This window comes from Xiphophorus hellerii, chromosome 12, assembly GCF_003331165.1.
Source record: "Xiphophorus hellerii strain 12219 chromosome 12, Xiphophorus_hellerii-4.1, whole genome shotgun sequence".
NCBI classification, from domain to species: Eukaryota; Metazoa; Chordata; class Actinopteri; order Cyprinodontiformes; family Poeciliidae; genus Xiphophorus; species Xiphophorus hellerii.
The window spans coordinates 20,861,841-20,879,266 of record NC_045683.1 but is presented as its reverse complement, the minus strand read 5'-3'; the positions used below and the strand labels follow the sequence as shown (position 1 = coordinate 20,879,266).

The 17,426-nt window shown below is 40.1% G+C and overlaps 1 protein-coding gene across 1 annotated transcript in view; it reads left to right on the top strand.

Annotated features, from left to right (window-relative positions):
* The window catches only part of adgrv1 (adhesion G protein-coupled receptor V1), a 114,906-nt gene that overhangs the window by 19,754 nt on the left and 77,726 nt on the right, over positions 1 to 17,426 (top strand). The window contains 26 exon segments of the mRNA XM_032579062.1: positions 142 to 240; positions 322 to 435; positions 1,291 to 1,521; positions 1,702 to 2,039; positions 2,119 to 2,389; positions 4,072 to 4,398; positions 4,861 to 5,037; positions 5,158 to 5,381; positions 6,658 to 6,784; positions 8,367 to 8,456; positions 8,458 to 8,517; positions 8,519 to 8,554; positions 8,696 to 8,876; positions 9,094 to 9,257; positions 9,360 to 9,483; positions 9,605 to 9,877; positions 10,751 to 10,865; positions 11,030 to 11,253; positions 11,371 to 11,387; positions 11,389 to 12,106; positions 13,316 to 13,689; positions 15,393 to 15,572; positions 15,979 to 16,159; positions 16,285 to 16,478; positions 16,605 to 16,734; positions 17,008 to 17,088. Of these exon segments, the coding sequence (XP_032434953.1) occupies positions 142 to 240; positions 322 to 435; positions 1,291 to 1,521; positions 1,702 to 2,039; positions 2,119 to 2,389; positions 4,072 to 4,398; positions 4,861 to 5,037; positions 5,158 to 5,381; positions 6,658 to 6,784; positions 8,367 to 8,456; positions 8,458 to 8,517; positions 8,519 to 8,554; positions 8,696 to 8,876; positions 9,094 to 9,257; positions 9,360 to 9,483; positions 9,605 to 9,877; positions 10,751 to 10,865; positions 11,030 to 11,253; positions 11,371 to 11,387; positions 11,389 to 12,106; positions 13,316 to 13,689; positions 15,393 to 15,572; positions 15,979 to 16,159; positions 16,285 to 16,478; positions 16,605 to 16,734; positions 17,008 to 17,088 (5,050 nt within the window).

Below are 17,426 nucleotides of genomic sequence, written 5' to 3'. Positions count from 1 at the left end.
AAGATATGAATGCGAGACCTGAAGCTTAACACAATTTGCTCATAATTTGGTTGCTTTATTTTGTTCTATTAATATTCTATTCCTCTAAAATGCCTTTGAGCGTACATGATTGTGGTTCTTTTTGCCTTTCCTTTTGTTCAGACTCAAGAGATTGTTGTTGATGAGTCCAGAAGAAGGAATGTGCCTTTCACTTTAATTAGAGAAAAAGGAACTTATGGGACTGTCACTGTGAACTTTGAGGTGGGAGTGCTTTTCAAATATATTTTTGAGAATGACAAAGTATAGAAATCATTGTGACTCTTTCTGTCCATGTCCTTCTAGATCTCTGATGGTCCCAATGCTGCTATTGAGGATGTTGCTCCAGACAGGGGCAGCATCATAATCCCTGTAGGACAGGCTGCTGCTCACTTCACTATCGCCATTCAGGATGATCAGGTATTAATTAGAATCTCTAATGTTCAAATTCAAAATTATTTCAGCATGGCCACCGACGATGGCAGATAAACGTTTTTTTCTGGAACGACAAGTTGTTTCTCCATGATTATCACATTTAGCAGTACATGCCTGAGGTTGATTGACAGCACATAGACACTCCTCCAGGTTTTGATTGATTGTTTTTAACATGGTGACAAATATGTAAAACACATATTTTAAAAAAAAAGTTACATACTGTATCTTTAAGTGTCTTACCCACAGGCACATTGAACATGTGGCAAGGGATTTGGAATTAAACCCGAGACTTTCTCATGTCTCAGAGTAAAAAGGACTAAATAAAAATCCATGGCACTCTTTTTTAGATTTTTCCTGTTTGTCTATCCATCCGTTTTCTAACACCCTTGTCCCTAGTGGGGTCAGGAGGGGTGCTGGTGCCTATCTCCAGCTAACGTTCTGGGCGAGAAGCGCGGGGTACAACCTGGACAGGTCGCCAGTCTGTCCAGGGCAACACAGAGACAGACAGGACAAACAACCATGTACTGTACAACCTAGGGAGAATTTAGAGAGAAATTTACCTAACAGTCATGTTTTTGGACGGTGGGAGGAATCCGGAGAACCCGGAGAGAAACCACACATGCACAAGGAGAACATGCAAACTCTACGCAGAAAGACCCCGGGCTGGGAATCGAACCCAGGACCTTACTTGCTGCAAGGCAACAGTGCTACCTACTGCGCCATTGTGCAGCCCTGTTTGTCCATCATCCAACAAAACTAATTAAAGTTTGTGGTTGCAATATGGCAAAGAGGAATATAAGGTATCTAAGTAAAATGTCCCTTTCATTCTCTGTTGATTAGATCCCTGAGAATGATGAAGTGTTTACAGTGAGGCTAACGGGTGTGGCAGGTGGAGCCCTTCTTAGCCCCAACGCCAGCAGTGTCCAGCTGAGAATCCGGCGAAATGACAGCCCCCTGCGCTTCTCCCTCTCTGTCATGGCCGTATCAGAATCTGCAGCCATCATTGGCCTCAATGTGACCCGTGGTCGACTGACTGACGATGGGCCACTTATCGGCTCTGTTGACACTGAGGTTGTGTTCACTTATCCCATTAACATTTTGTTTTGGATGTTTTTAATGCTAATTTTAGGCCACACATAAAATGTTACTCTCTATATGTTACAAAGTAACATATAGATTAATATTATTTTATTCTTGAAGAAGATGAAGATTGAGTCACATGAATATAAAGCCGCTACACTGTTTTTTCAGGTGTCTGTGGATTACATGGTGGTGAGTGGTGAGGGAGTGGGCAGCGCAACTCCAGGTGTGGATTTCCTGGACCTGCAGCCAGTCAGAACCATCACGTTCCCTCCACTGGTCTTCAGAGCCAGACTTTTGTTCAACATCAGCGATGATAATGTACCAGAAATTGCAGAATCCTTCCACGTTGTTCTGCTAGAGGACACCATCAGAGGAGACGCTGTGCTAGTACCACCCAATGCAGTGATGGTGACCATAGAGCCCAATGACAAGCCTTATGGAGTCTTGTCAATTAGCAGCGCTGCACTCCATCAGCCCATCGTCATCAATGAAGACCTGACACAAAAGTAATTAAAGTTGTTGTATTTGCATGTGATACTTGCACGTAACCTAATTTAACTACATATATTTAACTGGGTTTTCCAGATTTGATGGAATTATCATAGTTCGAAATGGAGGAAGCTACGGTAATGTGTCTGCAAACTGGATAATCACCAGGAACTCCAGCGATCCCTCGCTAGTGTTGGATGACTTGATGCCCCAGTTTGGAACTGTGAAATTTGTTGCCGGTCAGGTGACAGCTGTGATTTCAATAAACATAGTAGCTGATGACCAACCCGAAGAGGCGGAGGCCTTTGTTCTGAAACTGCTGCCCAACTCTGTTACTGGAAATGCAGAAATTGACGAACCTATGGAGGTGAGCACTGTTTTTGCTTTATGGCTATGAGAGAAAAAACTACACACTGCACTTGTTGGGAGAGACCTCCATATGGTATGCATGTGTGTGTGACCTACTGTGAGCTACAGATGCAAACTTGGCACATGGAGCAGGAGTCGACCCCTTGGTGGGTTACTGTGCTCTGTGGGTGTTCCCTTAATGTGGCTAAATCAAAACAAAGCGGAAACAGCAGGCATGCTCTGCATGTGGGGTGAAACGCTGTGTTTTCTTTTTTAAGCATGGGTGAAGTAGTGACAGGCTTTTATTGCTTCCATCTTTGTCCAAGCTTCTTGGCTATGCGTGAAAGCAGTGGGCAGATCAAAGTCGAGTTTATTTTCAACATGTCACATACAAAAACACATCAGAAATTCATTTTCGAGCTAAAAGAATGAGAGGCCTGTTCACCCTCTGGGCAACTCAAAGTGTTTAAGAATAAACATAGAGCTTTAATAATAATTGATGATGACCTAGAAGTCATAAAGCTAAATAGATACTCACTGTAGTGAGCTGCAGATTGGACGATCGTTCCAGGATAATATATGTGCCGTGGTTCAACAGTCATGGAAACTACTCTAACGCCTGTGAGCTGAGATAATTAAAGAGAATACCTTTCCAAAGTTAGCCTGTGGCTCTGGTTTACTACAGTCACTCATGTAATGTCTTTCCTGTCCCAGTCTCCCTCTATCATTTGTTGTCTTCTTATAAATATGATACAATTTTAGTTACACAAAAACAATTATGGCCCAAAAGGCACCAGCTTTGTATTTTCAAAAACTGTTATTTTTTTAAAATAATACCACTCAACCATTTCCCTTTCATGTATATTGAGTGTCATTTCCAATAAGAAATCATTTTGTTAGTTAAATAAAAATCATTTTCTAAATCAGACAGGGGTCCTGGGACACAAATAATCTTAAGCCTAAAAGTCTATGGTGGTAACTTTAACGTCCTGTAAATAATACTGTATTTATTAAAGGTTTCATACTTCTAAACTCACTCAGAAAACAAATTCTGTTTTGCCAGACAGAAGTAGATATTTTGCTGACTCAGAGATTATGTTGCTAGTCATTTTGATGAGACTAAATTGATATTTTGGCCTTAAACATGTTCCAAGGCAGTTCTAGTTACACATGTCTGGACAAGCTTGCAAAAATACTTTTTTCTCCTGCTATCTAAATGTAGCTTTATGTTTTGACTCATATGGAATTTGTGTATGGGTGTTTCAGCTGCTCTCTACGCAGCTTTACCATATAATGACAGCTGTAAGGCAAAGTGTGCAGGGTTACATGAAACAGAGAGGAACTCGACACCACTGTAAAGGTTGAAAACCAGAATGTTGCAGGGGGGCTGAAAACATAAATTCACAGACAGTATTACATGAGGGATTGACAGTTGAATTTATTCAGGGGCTGATCATTAAACAATGTCTTACCAAGGATCTTCATCCAGTTCTTTTGATCAAATTGGGGTATTTTCCTGATTTCCTCAAATTGATTTTATAACAACCAGTTTGCCTACCTATGATTTAGAGTAAGAAGGGAAACATATTGTGCAATAAATGCAGTATAGAAATTGTTTGTGTTTGTTCATTTATTAATATATCAGATATTTTTTAGTCTGATTAATTAATTGTATTTTTTCTTTCTTAATTTTCTCCCAAGATGGTGTTTTACATTCAAGATAGCGATGATGTCTATGGACTTTTTCGGTTTAACCCAACCAAAGAACAGAGCATCCAGAGCCAACCCCAGGGACGATTCCTCTCTCTAAACTTTGTTAGAGATGGTGGCTTACTGGGTAATGTCTCCATGACCCTCACTGCCCTCTACATTCCTGCAGGCCCAGTAGATTCTAATCTGGCCCGAGACCAGGTTCTGAATGTCAGCAGGTCTGTTAAGGTGATGTTTTCACGTCAACGGACAGTCCATCTCATACTGCCTATCCGAAATGATGCCTTTCTGCAAAATGGAGCACATTTTTTTATTCAGGTAATTAGAAATTTTGTATACAATTGTAATTCAGCAGCATCACTTTGCTTGGTGATTTTAAGAAAATCTGTTCCTTCCATTTGGGGTAGTACTTTTGACTAAACTGCAGTCATCCAAAGTTTAAGTGCCTCATCTGCATGTGTGAATAGTTTTACATTGGCACTTAGGTTTGGCATGGCTCTATGGGACTTGCGCAACTGTCCAAACAAACAGCTAACCCTTAAAGCAATGAACAGGTGCTAGAAAACCCTTCTTGATGTTCTATAGAATCCTAATTAGTGACACATATGAAGCTTTGGAACTTTACAGGAAAGATGTGCACATGTTAAAGTGTATAAGGTACTCTTAGAAAATGATTGTAGGAAACGTTACTTTTGATTAATAAGGCATCACAGTAACATCCTATCAGTATTGTATTAGCTTTTCAGCTTCTGTAAACTGATAGATTCCCCCTGTTTCCAGTTGAATAAACTGGAGCTGGTTGATATCACCCCATCAATTCCTTCGAACAGCCCAAGGTTTGGGGGGCCTCTTAATCTGACGTTGACTGTCACCTCTGACATTGCCAACGGGGAAATTGGCTTTACAAGTAACACTACAGTAGTGCTCTATGAACCAGAGGACAACAATTCCAGTATGGTAAGATATGAGGTTTTTTTATATGTTGTTTATTTTTAACAAAAGTACACACAAACAGGTAGTTTTGGATGTGTTGTATTATGCATTTGCTTATGTTTATTTTGATGACGCTTTGTGCAGGTTAGCCTTCCTCTGCGGCGTGACGGGACAGATGGTCAGGCTGTGGTGTTCTGGAGTCTTCAGCCAATAGGAGTCAATCGAAAGGATGTAACTGCTGACGATCTGACACCATTTAATGGCTCTGTTGTCTTCCTTTCCAGGCAGAGCGATGCATTTATTAATCTTACTATCATGGCTGACAATATCCCTGAGGTCAATGAAACCTTGCTGCTCACCCTGGACAGGTGCGTAAACGTTGCTATGTTCGATTTGAAATTTCCAAGAATTTTGATCCTTTGCTTAATCTTGAACTCTTAAAAAGGCTGACAACATACTCAAGTCCTGCATGTCCAGAGACAGATAAATAACCTTTTCTGTTCTGCTGTTTGGCCTTCCCATTATCTGATAAAAGTCTCCTTCTCTCCTGCTGTCTCACAGCCTTGATAAGGGAGATTGGTGTTGATGAAAAATCAGAAAGAGATCTGGATTTTCAGATCTACCAAAATGGGAAATTTGCCATTTTTAACATTGTGCATAATACTATATATAATTTGGAAATAGAAATATGCAGTTTTAAAAGGCCAGTATTGCTGTATTGTTGTGGCGGACATTGGGGGTTGCTACATCTGCTGATCTGTGTTCTGATGAGAACCGTGGCTTTCTCTCCCTCCCACTCCTCCCCTGCAGGGTGGAGGCTGCACACTTTATAGTGTACTTTGGGTAAGTGGAGAGTGGAGTGAACCTGGGTCTTTGTGTTACTTGAATCAAGTCTTTCTCTTTTGAGACAAGTGCCTACTTCTGGATTTCTGGGGTATTGGTCTGGGAAGGGAATACGTGCGCTTGTAGAGGGGGATGGAAGGGATGGCTGTAGGAATAGATTAGGGAATACTGCCACGGTGTGAAAAACGTAATCAAACAGAGAGTTTTTTGTCGTGAGAGTATGTGTTTTGTGCTAATTTAACCAGCCTTGATTATGTAGCCTTTTAAAGATGGTGTTTTAATGCATGCAGCTCATTGGCCGAGGCTGTTTGAAGTGCTTAAATCCTTCTTTGTACTCCATTTCCTTGCAACGCCCATTATGCTTACTTGGCTCCAATTTTCTCAGCATACACACATAAACAGACACCCCTGTGGAGTTGTACAGATTCACACACATACTTGACTGACATTGTTATTAAAAGTGGTTTAATCAGTAGGGCCTCAACATATGGAGTTAATAATAAATGCGCTCCAGAAAAAACAAGGAATGCATTAAGAAGTTTATACGGAACCTTTTTAGGTATTGTTAGTTTTTAAAATGCCCAAATTAGATTAAAAAAACCCCATAAACTTAAAAAAGTCAATAAAGTGCCGTGTCAAAGATTTCAACAGCTTTTCTATGAGTTTGATGTAACTTTAGCTCTCAACTGAAAGAAGAACAGAAAGATCAAATCTGTACTTAGTTCATCTTCTGCTGTGTGTCTTTAATCTACAATGTTTTGATGCTTATCTGCTTCTCTTTATTTATGATCACTTTCTAAGGAGTAACATGGAGAATCAGATTCTGAAAGTAGGCTTCACTAGTAGAGAGCTTGTCATCTTGGAAAACGATGATCCTGGGGGCGTGTTTGAGTTCTCCCAGTTCTCCAGAGGTCCATGGTTTATCAACGTAAGTCTAAATGTAACACGACAGTGTAGAAAACAGCAATCTGCACTGCTGGTTAGAAGTTTAATCTTTATATAAAATGAAAGCCGGATTCATCTTCAGCTTTTAATATGAAAATTTCTTTCTGGGAGAAATAGCTGTACAGTGGACACATGAGGTTGTGATTTTATTTTCTTATCAACCCAGGCTCAAATAAATAAATAAATACACACCCACATATATTTGAGTAAAAAGACACATCAGAAATGGTTTTGGAATGTAAAAAGTGTGCTAACATTAAACTGGTATGAACCTGTCCTCAACCATATTAAAAAATATGGATTTTGTTTATGGTCATGCAAACCAGACAGTTTAAATGAGCTTTAGCCTTTCTGAGAAAAATATTAGCCAGAGATCTAATCTTAATTATGACAAGACCTTCTAGATAGCCATAATGGACCTTACCACAGGGGCCGCTTTTCATTGGCTGATGCCCATTCTACGTGGTCACGTGTGTGGCCGTCTCACAAACACACTTAGCTTCCCGTTAGCTAAGTACAGCATAATGGCAGCACTGATACAACTTCTACACCTTGAAGCCTGTTTGCTACACAGTCTTACGTTAGCTATTCAGATCAATATGCAATGTGTCTGTAAAGATTTTATTTTAGCAGATAAGGCTTTGGACTAAACTGTTACTCGTGTTAGCCACGCTAGCACCAAGTACAGCTAGTCAATCAACCATCGCTGTGTTAATATCAAGCCTGGAAACTTGATATCGTAACGGACTGAATGTTATGTTTTTAACGTAAACTTTGCTCGTCTTGCGGGGCGCAGGCGGTTGCCACGGTAACAGGTGTGCTTAAATTACAAAGAGCGAGAGAGAGTAAAAAGGTAGGAGTGGTTTTGAGTTGATCACCTGTTCATGTTATTTTACCTTTGTTTACCTTTGCTGTGGCGCATTACAGCCGCTGTAGTTTCTAAACGTTGGACTAATTACCTCGTTCATTTGTGAGTATACGTCATTCACAACAAACATCAAATAGAACAAATATATTTCATAAAATTTTAACAAACAAATGGCTTCTACCGCGATAATTATGTGAAATTAAATTAATTATATCCCAACTTAAGAAGATTTGCCTTTACCTTTACAGAGCTCTTTGGTTCCTCCTATCAGTCTGTAGCTTCTCATATTGACGTCATCAAACCAAATGTCAGATCAACCATAACTGACTGACACCTGCTGGCCTCAGGTTTGCAACCAGCTTGTGACTGAGAAACCAGTAACCTCCTCCCAGATGATGACATGAACTTGTTAGTTCCTCTGTCCATTGTAGTAGCTGATATATTGTGAAAATCCGGTAGAAATGATGCACTAATCGAGTTATGTTTACATAGAAACAACAAGCAGCAGGCTTTGTTTGTGAGACTTGCGGTCACATGGGTCGGTTGTGGGCGGAGCTTGGTAAGGTCCATTTATGGTGTCTCTACAATTTTCATTCATCAGGGTTTTGAAGTTCCTCTTGGTATTAAGTGTTGAGGTTAAATCTTATAGTCATTTTTCTTTGGTCTGTCTGGTGAAATTTGTCCAATTTAAATCAAGGAGGGTGAGGCTGTGGAACTGCGTGTGGTCAGATCTCAAGGACAACTCCTGAAGCAGTTCATACGATACACAGTGACACCATCAGGCAGTAGCTGAATTCTATGGAGCAACAGGAATCCTTGAGTTTAAACCTGGGGACAGAGAGGTGGTAGGTGGCACTGGTTGCAACACCTGATGGGATACCTGAGGTGAGAACATAAAAGAATGGCACATTAGGTGTCAATTATATGTTTTATTTATTATAGAAAATAACAAAGCAAGAAAACTCATTTAATTTGGGAGTACTAGTGTTTTTAAATGAGTGTTTTACACATATGTTTTTCATACAGCTGGATGAGACATTTTCTGTGGTACTTAGTAGCCACAGCACTCCGCCAAGTCGTCTAGGCAACTACAGGGAGGTCAACATCACTGTCCGCAAGAACGATGACCCTTTTGGGGTCATTGAGTTTATCCAGTCAGAGCTCACAGTCACCATCAATGAGAGCAAAGGAGAGACAATACACCATGGTAAGTGAACTAATGAGATACTTTTACATTATAAGCAAAATCTCCTTGACACATGGACCTAATACTTGTATTGAATCTGCATTAACAAAGACTTTTGTATGGCATTTAGTGAAAATGTGCTTTCGTCCAAACTAACGTTGTGTTAAACATTGAAGAGAAAATGCACAAATATGATATTATAAGCCTTGAGCAGTGACACTAATAATCTCCCTTTCAGCTGTGTACCCTGTGGTGAGGAATAGAGGTCACTTTGGAGAAGTGTCAGTTTGGTGGGGCTTAAAGCCGGCTCTGTCGGGAGATGTTATGCCCATCTATGGACAGCTTACCTTCAAAGAAGGAGAGTACTTGAAAAACCTTACCCTCTCCTCTGTACCTGATGAGGTACATTGTTAGACTTGGGTCATAAAAACTTGCAATCATGCCAGTTGAGTTTCTTTTTGAAATTTAAATGTGCATTGTTGTTATTCTTTTGTACGACATAAGATTCCCGAAGACAAGGAGAACTTCACCATCACACTGTCAAATGCAACAGGTGGAGCGAGATTAGGAAACACACTCAGTGCCAGCTTGTGGATTAATAAGAACGATGACCCCATATATTTTTCTGGTAACAGTCAAACGATGCACAGAAAATCCTCTGAATTATTAGTTTGTCGTGTTACTAATGATTCATCAATCTCTCCTCTTTGGTGTCTTTTCTCTCCTTTAACCTCACTTTCTCACCTCAGAACCATTCACTGCTCGTGTTCGTGAAGGAGGCGTTGTTAATTTCACTGTCCTGAGGGCAGGCCAAGCTGACTTCCTGGCGACCGTGATGTATCGAGTGGAATTTGGTGGAGCATCAGCAGATGACTTCACTCTTCTGACAAATAGCACATTATTAGTGTTTGATGTGGGAGAATGGATGAAGAACATCTCTGTGGCTATTAAAGATGATGACATACCAGAGACAGATGAACCTTTTTACATTGTTTTATATCACGCCACAGGTGAGTACAACAGTGTTTTTAAAGTGACTAGAGGAGAAAAGGAGACACATGTTTGATCATTTTCATCACTGAACAGGAATGAAAATAAATAACCATTGCACCGTACCTTGCAAAAGCAGTCATACCCTTTGAAAATGTTCACATTTTGTTATTGAAAAATTCAGTGTATCTTATTGTGATTTTATGTGATAAACCAACACAAGATAGTGCTTGTGAAGTGGAAGGAATGTTTGCATTCAGCTTTCTTGGGTCTATACTTTGTATAACCACCTTTTGCTGCAATTGCAGTTGCTGGGATTTTGAGGCACTCTTTGTAGAATCACTCAAGTTCAGCCTGTCTTTGAAATTCATATAAATTACTATTTACTCTATGTTGTTTGAATAGACAGCTACTAAGTAAAGAAATGTCATTTCACTGAAAGTCTTGCTATAAATTTCAATGTAATTAGTATTAGTTCGCCCATGGTTTATGGCAGGTCTGGTGTTTAACCCCAACCAGCTGCATGTTGAGGCTTTATGCTCTTTATTTTGCCTGTTTAATTGCTAGTGGACTTACATGGTTACACGGTTGGTATGATGTGCTCATAGTCTGGCAGCTTACTGTGTGGGCTTTCCACAGAGCAGTTATTGGAAAAAGTAATTTTAGCTAAATATAGCCTGCAAGTTCCTTTGTATGTCTTGTTTATTTTTATTTTTTTTTGTAGAAAGGTTTAAAAGTAGCCTATTATGTAACCATTTATTTTCAGACCCCTTTTTAAATCTTATTTTCCTTGGATATGACTGTGGTTTATTATCAGTGGGTCTACACTTCTACTTTTGCGCTACATTGCTTTAGGTTTTGATCTAACCCAATGATATCCATGTGCACACAGGCGATGCTTGTAGTTTATGGCGCAGACACAGCTAATGTGGTGATTGAAGCCAACGATGATGCCAATGGAGTTTTCTCCTTGAAACCTGAAGAAAAACCTGTGGAAGAGGGCAAGAGCAACAATTTTTAGTAAGAAATATATTCTGAGATCATACTTAAGTTTATTTAACTTATATGTTCATGTGTTATATTTCATGCTTCACTTATTTATTGGTTATTTTTTTTGAAACACCAGTATAAATATCAATTTAGATTTTTAGAAATGTCATTTATTTGTTTGTCTTTTTGTCCAGTGTGCTACGAGCAAGGGGACACTTTGGTAACGTAACAGTGTTCTGGCAGCTGTTTGCCAATGACTCAGCCACACCTCTTGAAGAAAAACAGGAGTTTGTAAACACGTTGGGTTCCATCACCTTCGTTACTGGGGAAGAAACCAAACCAATTGTCCTTGAGGCTATCGCTGATAAACTCCCAGAGTTTAATGAGTTTTTTGTCCTCAGATTGGTCAATATTTCAGGTGACTATGAGCTAAGGTTTAACATACAATTTCATTTGAGTCAATGCATTTATTATTGCATCCATTCTTTAAAAATGTTTGTAACCTTTTTAACCCCATGTCCATGATTTTTTTTAGGTGGTTACCCAGGGGGCCGGGGGGAAACTTGCAGAGACCTCTCTGAATGCCTCAGTCCTCATTCCTTTCAATGACGACCCATTTGGTGTTTTTGCCATTGCTGCCAACAATCTGGACCAAGAAGTTGCTGAGGACGTACTCGATGAAAACGATATGTCCTATGTAACTTCCTTCACCATTCTCCGACAGCAGGGCACTTTCAGCGATGTGCGAGTTTCCTGGGAGATTGTGTCTGCAAGCTTCCCAAATGGCCTTCCTCTTATGGACGATCTACTGCTGCAAGCCTCTTTCCCAGATGAGGTTGAGCTCAGGCCTCATGCTAGGAGACACCACTCAGCCACAGACACTTGGTTCTTCTCTGGTCTTCCACGAGCTTACGGGACCATCTCGCCTGAAGATGCTCCTGCAGCTGTGGGTAACTTCACCTTCTCAGCTTGGCTCGTACCTAGACTAAACACTGATGGTTTTGTAATGTCCAAAGGAAAAACAAATGGAAGTTTGCACTATGGAGTGAAGGTCCACACCAATGAGTCACATGTCACTGTGATGCTGTACTATACAGTAATAGGTTCAAATAATACCCAAGTGGCAAGAGCCTCAGCAGAAAAGTTTTTGGAGGAAAATATGTGGCTACATGTCATGATAACAGTTGATGACGGGATTATTGAGTTTTTCTTGGATGGGACCTCCATACCTGGTGGCCTGAGGAGCATCAAAGGAGAAGGCATCAATGACGGTAGGTTTGTTTTTGAAACCTTTTCTCAACTGCTTCTTTTGAGATTGACTCAATATTCTCTAAAATGCAGTTGTTTCCACTATGTTAATTCATATCATGATTTGGTTGTGTGTCTGCTATTATAAATCATAACTATGAAATACATGCACTAAAATAGCAGTACAGTTAAGTATGGCATACGGCAACATATGGCAATTATAGTGACTTCCTAAAGTAGCTTTAAACCTCTGTGGGTGTAAGTAAAACTATCAACACACAAAACCCTGCATAAACTAGCCTCCTATTTGCACAACTCTTTTTAGAGCATTGCAGTATGTTGCCTATAATATGTTTGGCTTAAATGTTTTGTTAGAAAAAAAAAAAAAACGGTTTCAGGGTTTTTACCTGAAACAATAATTTTGCGTTTCAGAAATGTTTCACAGCTAGAGCTATCCCCATTAGTTGTTTTTACCTTCTCTCTCTTGTTTCCCAGTTAATGCTGGAAGTCTACAATTTGTACATATACTGTTAACGTATGTGGACCCTCATTCATCCACGGGCACCCTTCAGTTGTTGCCTCATTGTTCTGAGCTACTGGGACTCTACAATGCTTGAGTGGCTGCACAGCCTGTGCATTGTTAGATTTTGTTACAGTTCAAAGGAATCTGTCGGGATCTCCTTTTCTTTATATTCCCTTTAATTAATGCAGACAATAGCATGTGCTTCACGAATGGCTCTAAGAGGGGAAATACCTCATGCCTCTTTTGCTTCATACAGTTGCAAAATAGACATAAAGAAAAAACTGTCAAGCGAGTTTCCTGTTTGCCCCAGGGAACTTGACTCAAAGAAGTATTTCATAGTGTGAAATTTAAGTTTATTTTCGCCGCAGAGGGACAGGTTTGTACCTCTTGTATAAGTACAGGAGAGGTGTGAGAGGTGCAAGTGTATAAATGAATAATGAGAAAGAGCTTGAGCCGGGCGTCTGGTGGCTTTAATCAAGATTCTGTTTGTTGTCTTAATCCAGTACGATAAAGCAGCCAAATTAATACAGAAACACTAACATAAATTTAGACATTTATATCTGTTTTCATTAAGTAGCAAAACTTTTCTTACTTGTATAGCTTTGTTATAACACTATGAACTATTGCTGCTAAGTTATTAAATATTTTAAATATAAGGGTATTACACAAATAGCATTCAGTAATCTGTTCTTGGGTTTTTCTACCCCAGGACCTTCTTCAGTATTCATTGGGTCAGATCTCAAGGGTGAACAGCGCTATACCGGACTTCTCCAGGATGTGCGCCTGTACCACACAAGGCTTAACCGTAGCCAGATCCACGAGCTCCACACTCAGCCTGCCAAAACAGACCTGCGAAACATCTCGGGTTACCTGCGGTACCGCCAGGATGAGAGGCAGAAGTCATTCGTTGTGGAAACCAGGGACGATGAGAAGGAGGAGGGAGAGGAGGTGTTCTATCTGCAGCTGGTGGCTGTGCATGGAGGCGCGCGCCTCCCCTTTCCCAGACCCACTGCTGTTTTGAGAATTATGAAGAGTGACAACGCCAATGGGCTTTTTGGATTCACTGGGGCCTGCATACCTGATGTAAGTGCAGATGAAGAGTTTTTCAGCAATCTCTGCACATTTTCAAAATGTGATTGTGTTTTGGCTCTCAGCTCACCTATAATAGATTTGTCCCGTATATCAACACAAAGTGGTGTATAGTTATGAAGTGGAAGGTAAATAACACGCTTAAAAAAGTTGAAAGTATGGTATGCATTTACTTCATCCCCCTTTAGTTGATAACCTTTGAATTTGTCTTTCATTGTCCCATGGGCTGTGTATCTATCAGCTTTGCTCAGCTTAAAGTTTACTTTTTTGAAGATTCTTTAAAAAAAATTAAACTTCTTGTTCTGATGGAGTATGAATATTTGGCCTGGTCTTGTATTTGCTGCAGCATTTAACAGATTTTCCATCAGTGTCGCAGTGTGTAGCTCCAGCTATCTGCCCATCTATTCTCAGTTCAGCTTACATTACATTACTTTATCTTGTCACACCTTGAGTGCTAAGGAAAGGGATCCCCACAGCATGATTCTTCCATCACCAGATGCAACCATACAGATGGTTTGGTCAGGCTGAGGTGCAGTTTTAGTTGTCACTTCTAGTGGTTTTTCCATGTAGACAAAACTTTCAATTTTGATTTCCTCTGACCAGAATATCTTCTTCTAGTAAATTACTTTTGTTGGTCTAGCAATTGACGAAACACCAGGGTTATATTGCATTGGTTTTCTTTATCTTACATGGACTTGGACATGTCTCTATATCATGATTCTTCAATTATCATGTTAGACTATAGGGATGATGCGGTGTGAAGGAAATGATGTTCAGTTTTTGTCTTCCTCCAACGTTGGTGACTAGAATTTTTTTCTTTTAGAAAAGCGGACCGGGTTCATCAATTGAATTCTCAGTTTGCTGCTTTTCCTTCCCATAATGAGAGTTTCCACTGAACCTGATTCAACGTGGTACAAATGGATGTATCTCTAAGCATTTACGTCATTAGAAAAGTACATATTTTTATGGTCACCTTTATTTTTATTTATTTATTTTTTTGACTAGGTGCCTTTATAAAATATCATGTAAAGATAAACACTAGGAATTACTAACATTCATCACCATGTGTCTTGGTTGGTCAATCTACTGATAAAGTACTTAAAGTAAAATGTCATTTTTAAGACATGTCTCTATAGGACCTGTGTTGTAGAATTGCCAACTCTTAGTCAATGCCCAGTAAATACATAGTATGCATGATATCAATACATGTAATATTAACCCATTGGGTTGTCAGTCTCTGTGCTGCTGCATATTTTATCAGTCTGAATGCCAGGCTGCAGAGAGAGAGCATGCTGTCCCTTTTAATTTTATTGGGCTCGTGCACTCTTGTGTTGTGCCGTCTCAGGTGGAGCGACAGCTGGTGAGGCAGCACAGGTCTGTCAGAGGGGGCATTCCTTTAGAAGTGGATCTGGAGTTCCTTCACTCGAAACGGGAGATCCTGCTATTTGTTTCAATCAATACAACAGATGGCAGGGCTGAGGATGGCATTCCATCAGAACCAGAGCATCTCCTTTGTTTTACACCATCTAGAGACAGAGTTACATGCACTATCAAGTGCTATCACAGTAGAGATATTAGATGGTGATATTAGCCTTAAGTATTAAGCTTACTCTTTGAATTCTAACATACTTCTGTAAGTAAATGCCAGTCTACAACTGCATCCTTACATTAATGATGTTTGATAAATGTTCCAACAGACCACTGAAGAGGGCTCCACCGTCTCCTGTGTGATTGAGCGTGTGCGTGGTTCTCTGGATTTTGTCTTTGTGAACTACACTGTTACGCAGCTGGACAGCTTGAAAAGTGACAGCCCAGCACATGAAGACTTTGCAAATGCAACCGGAGCTGTGGTTTTCACACCTGGACAGCTCTCGGAGGTGTGTCAGTGTCTGAGTCTTTCTGTGGGTTGGGAAAGGTCCTTGTAGTGGAGTTTATTCAGGAAATATGTTTGTACACTGTACACAGAAAGCAGGCAGGAAATGCTCTGCGCTATATTTACAAATTGAAATGATAATTTTATAAAAATTCCTGATGTGCACTTTAACAGAAGTCCTATACTCTGGCTGTCTTGTTTCTTGATAAACAGCTCCTCCTAGAGGGCGCTTGGTAATAAATTTGAAATTTAGCAAACAGGTGTAGGGAAGTTCTTGTATTTAATGCTGCCACATAAACACTATTACTTCTGTTTGTTTAAAAACACACAACTCTAAAACTAGTAGAGGCTACAGTCTCCACTTTTTCTTTTTTGATCTTGGAGGTAATGTTTACCAATCCTTCCCTCAGGTACTGAACCTTGTGGTGTATGACGATAACCTCCCAGAGCTCTCAGAGTCTTTTCAGATTACTCTAGTGTCAGCAGAGTCTTCTGATGGAAAGCCAGGCTCCACCCCCACCAGTGGAGCCAGCATCGATCCCAATAACTCTGTTAATACTGTCACTGTCAGAGCAAGTGACCACCCTTATGGTATTTACTCTCAACATGGGTTACAGTTACAGACCCTTGATAATTACTAAGTAACATATGACCCTTACTTTTACCTGTTTCATTGTACATTTTCCTTTCTTCTTCCTTACCCTTCTTTCCTTCAGGACTGTTGCAGTTCCAGCCCAGTCCGCCTCAGGAAGGTCTGATCTTACCAGCTTTACAACCTGCACACATCACTGTTCATGAAGAGGATGGTCAGATCCAGCTGCCAGTCACCAGAGCCCAAGGCCTATTAGGAAAAATCGTTGTTGGGTACAGAACAACCCCCTTCACAGCGTCCAGCCCTGAAGACTATAAGGTTATTTTACTTTTTCTTTTTTTTTTTTTTTTTACTAATTCGCCTGCACTGACGTTGATATTTTTTTCCGATTGACAGAAAAAATATATTTGGAATGTTTCATTTTTTTTTATTTTTCCGTATCAGGACTCGACGGGTATTCTAGAATTTCTTCCAGGTGACAGGTTGAAGTTCATCAATGTGACCATTGTAGATAATCCCGTCCCAGAGCTTGAAAAGGATTTTAGGGTGGAACTCTACAATGCAGATGGAGGAGGTGAGAAGTTCAAATTTAAATCATGAGTTGATTTTCCTGAAAATATTATGCTTTTTAAAAATCTGCTGAATTGCTGATGCATCCTGTTCCTTTCTGTGTGTACTGTGTGCTGTGCTCCCATTTACTTCCACATACCCACATGTGTGACTGCCTGCCGACAACTCCTTCCTTCTTGCCCCTCAATCTCCTTTCTGGTGTGATTCCAATCTGGCTTCAACCCCTCCATTCCCAACACCAAAACTCGCTTTGTGATCCATGTGTGTGATCCATTAGTTGATCATTTTCTACATGGTGAAGCGAGTGGTAGTGGGGAAAGTGATTTTGACTTCCTCCCTCCACCCTATCAGCACCCTGGTAAGTCTCCCCCTCCTCAACTCCCCATTATGTCTCTTTTGTCTACTCCTTTATCATTACATTCCTTTAGGAGTGTTTGCCTTTTTGAGTGTGCTTGATATTTACATTACGCTGTGACCCTGGTGAGCAGTAATTAAGAAGATTGACATGGGAAAAGCAAATAGCGTTCCAAAGAGGCAAACAGAACACCCTTTTGTATGAACTGTCAGCACCCCACTGTCTTCCTGAAACTTTAGGATTTAGTAAGTAATTCTTAAAATAATTGGAGATGCAATTAATTAGAGTATTGTGGCCAGGTTTGTTGTAAAGCTTTTAACAAAAAAGTTTTACTAGACAAA